The 1303-nt window shown below is 51.7% G+C and overlaps 1 protein-coding gene across 1 annotated transcript in view; it reads left to right on the forward strand.

Annotated features, from left to right (window-relative positions):
- Positions 1-1303, forward strand: part of HOXB2 (homeobox B2) — a 22568-nt gene continuing 21265 nt past the window's right edge. Inside the window, exon 1 of the mRNA XM_010008578.1 lies at positions 1-506. Coding sequence (XP_010006880.1) covers positions 113-506 — 394 coding nt within the window. The 5' untranslated portion in view covers positions 1-112. The remainder of the gene's footprint in view (positions 507-1303) is intronic.

Genomic DNA, 1303 nt, shown 5'->3' on the forward strand with positions numbered 1-1303 from the left:
GAACCATCATCATCATTGCCATAAAAACTGAGGCCCTCAGATTTCTTTCCTTCTCCCCCGCCTCTTCCCTCTCCCCCCTCCCGCTTTTTAAACCCTGGGCCCTGGAAAAGCCATGAATTTTGAATTTGAGAGGGAGATCGGGTTTATAAATAGCCAGCCTTCGCTCGCAGAGTGCCTGACGTCTCTTCCCGCTGTCCTGGAGACATTTCAAACTTCATCAATCAAGGACTCGACATTAATTCCTCCTCCTTTTGAGCAAACCGTCCTCAGCCTGAATCCTTGTTCCAGCAGCCAGGCAAGACCGAGGAGCCAAAAAAGAGCATCTCATGGCCTGCTCCAGCTCCAGCCCCAGCCTCCGGCACAGCCCGGCCCCTTGGCAGCGGAATTCCCCTGGATGAAGGAGAAGAAATCGTCCAAGAAAGCTACCCAGGCTCCATCTTCTTCGTCCTCTTCTTCCCCCCCATCATCTTCCTCGATGCCGGTCCCTGCCGCAGGATCTCCTGCAGGTTCGTATAACGAGGGGGTGAAAGGGGTGTTTGCTGAAATCGGAGAGGATCCGAACAATAAACAATCTCCATCCCGCCCTGCCCCAGAGAAACCCTGCTACAAATCCCCCCCCAACAGACTTTGCCCCACACCTCCCCCGAAAACTGTCACGCAACAAAATACACAGCAGCAATGTGCACAGCCGGGGAAGGGGGGGACGGGAGGGATTTCTCCTGCCTCCTCCCCCCGCAAATAAAAGAACAAATTGCTGTAACTTTTGCGAAAGCCAAGAAAGAGAGGGATTCGGGGGAGCCGGGCTGTGCTGGCTCCAGCGGGGGGACCTGGCAGCTGAACCACAGCTCCAATTGCCTGACTTTTTTCTTTCCCAGTCCTGTATTTTTAAATTTTTATTTTTTTAATATTTTTTTTACAGCCTACAGGGGGAAAAAAAAAAACCAAACCAAACAACAAAGGTCCCTTCCAGCCCCTAAGATTCTATGATTCTATGAAACGAAATCAAACCGAAAAAAAACCCAAACAAACCCAAACAACAAAATCAACAAACCAACAAAACCAAAACCCCCAAAGAGCCCAGAGGTATAAATAGGCGGGTGGGTAACGCAGGGGCTGCTGCCAGCAGGATGGAAAGAGCGACATTACAGTAGGGAGAGGCAGCTCCCCATTGCAAAAGAAAATAAATACCCCCCCAACCTCCCCAGTGAAGCAATAGCCTCTCTCCCAGGCGCCCCTTGGCCGGGCAGCTCAGCAGCCCTGGCCAGAGACTCTCCTTCCCCAGGGACACAATGTTTAATGCACG

Source organism: Chaetura pelagica, unplaced genomic scaffold (genome assembly GCF_000747805.2).
Source record: "Chaetura pelagica isolate M959 unplaced genomic scaffold, ChaPel_1.0 scaffold462, whole genome shotgun sequence".
Taxonomy (NCBI): domain Eukaryota; kingdom Metazoa; phylum Chordata; class Aves; order Apodiformes; family Apodidae; genus Chaetura; species Chaetura pelagica.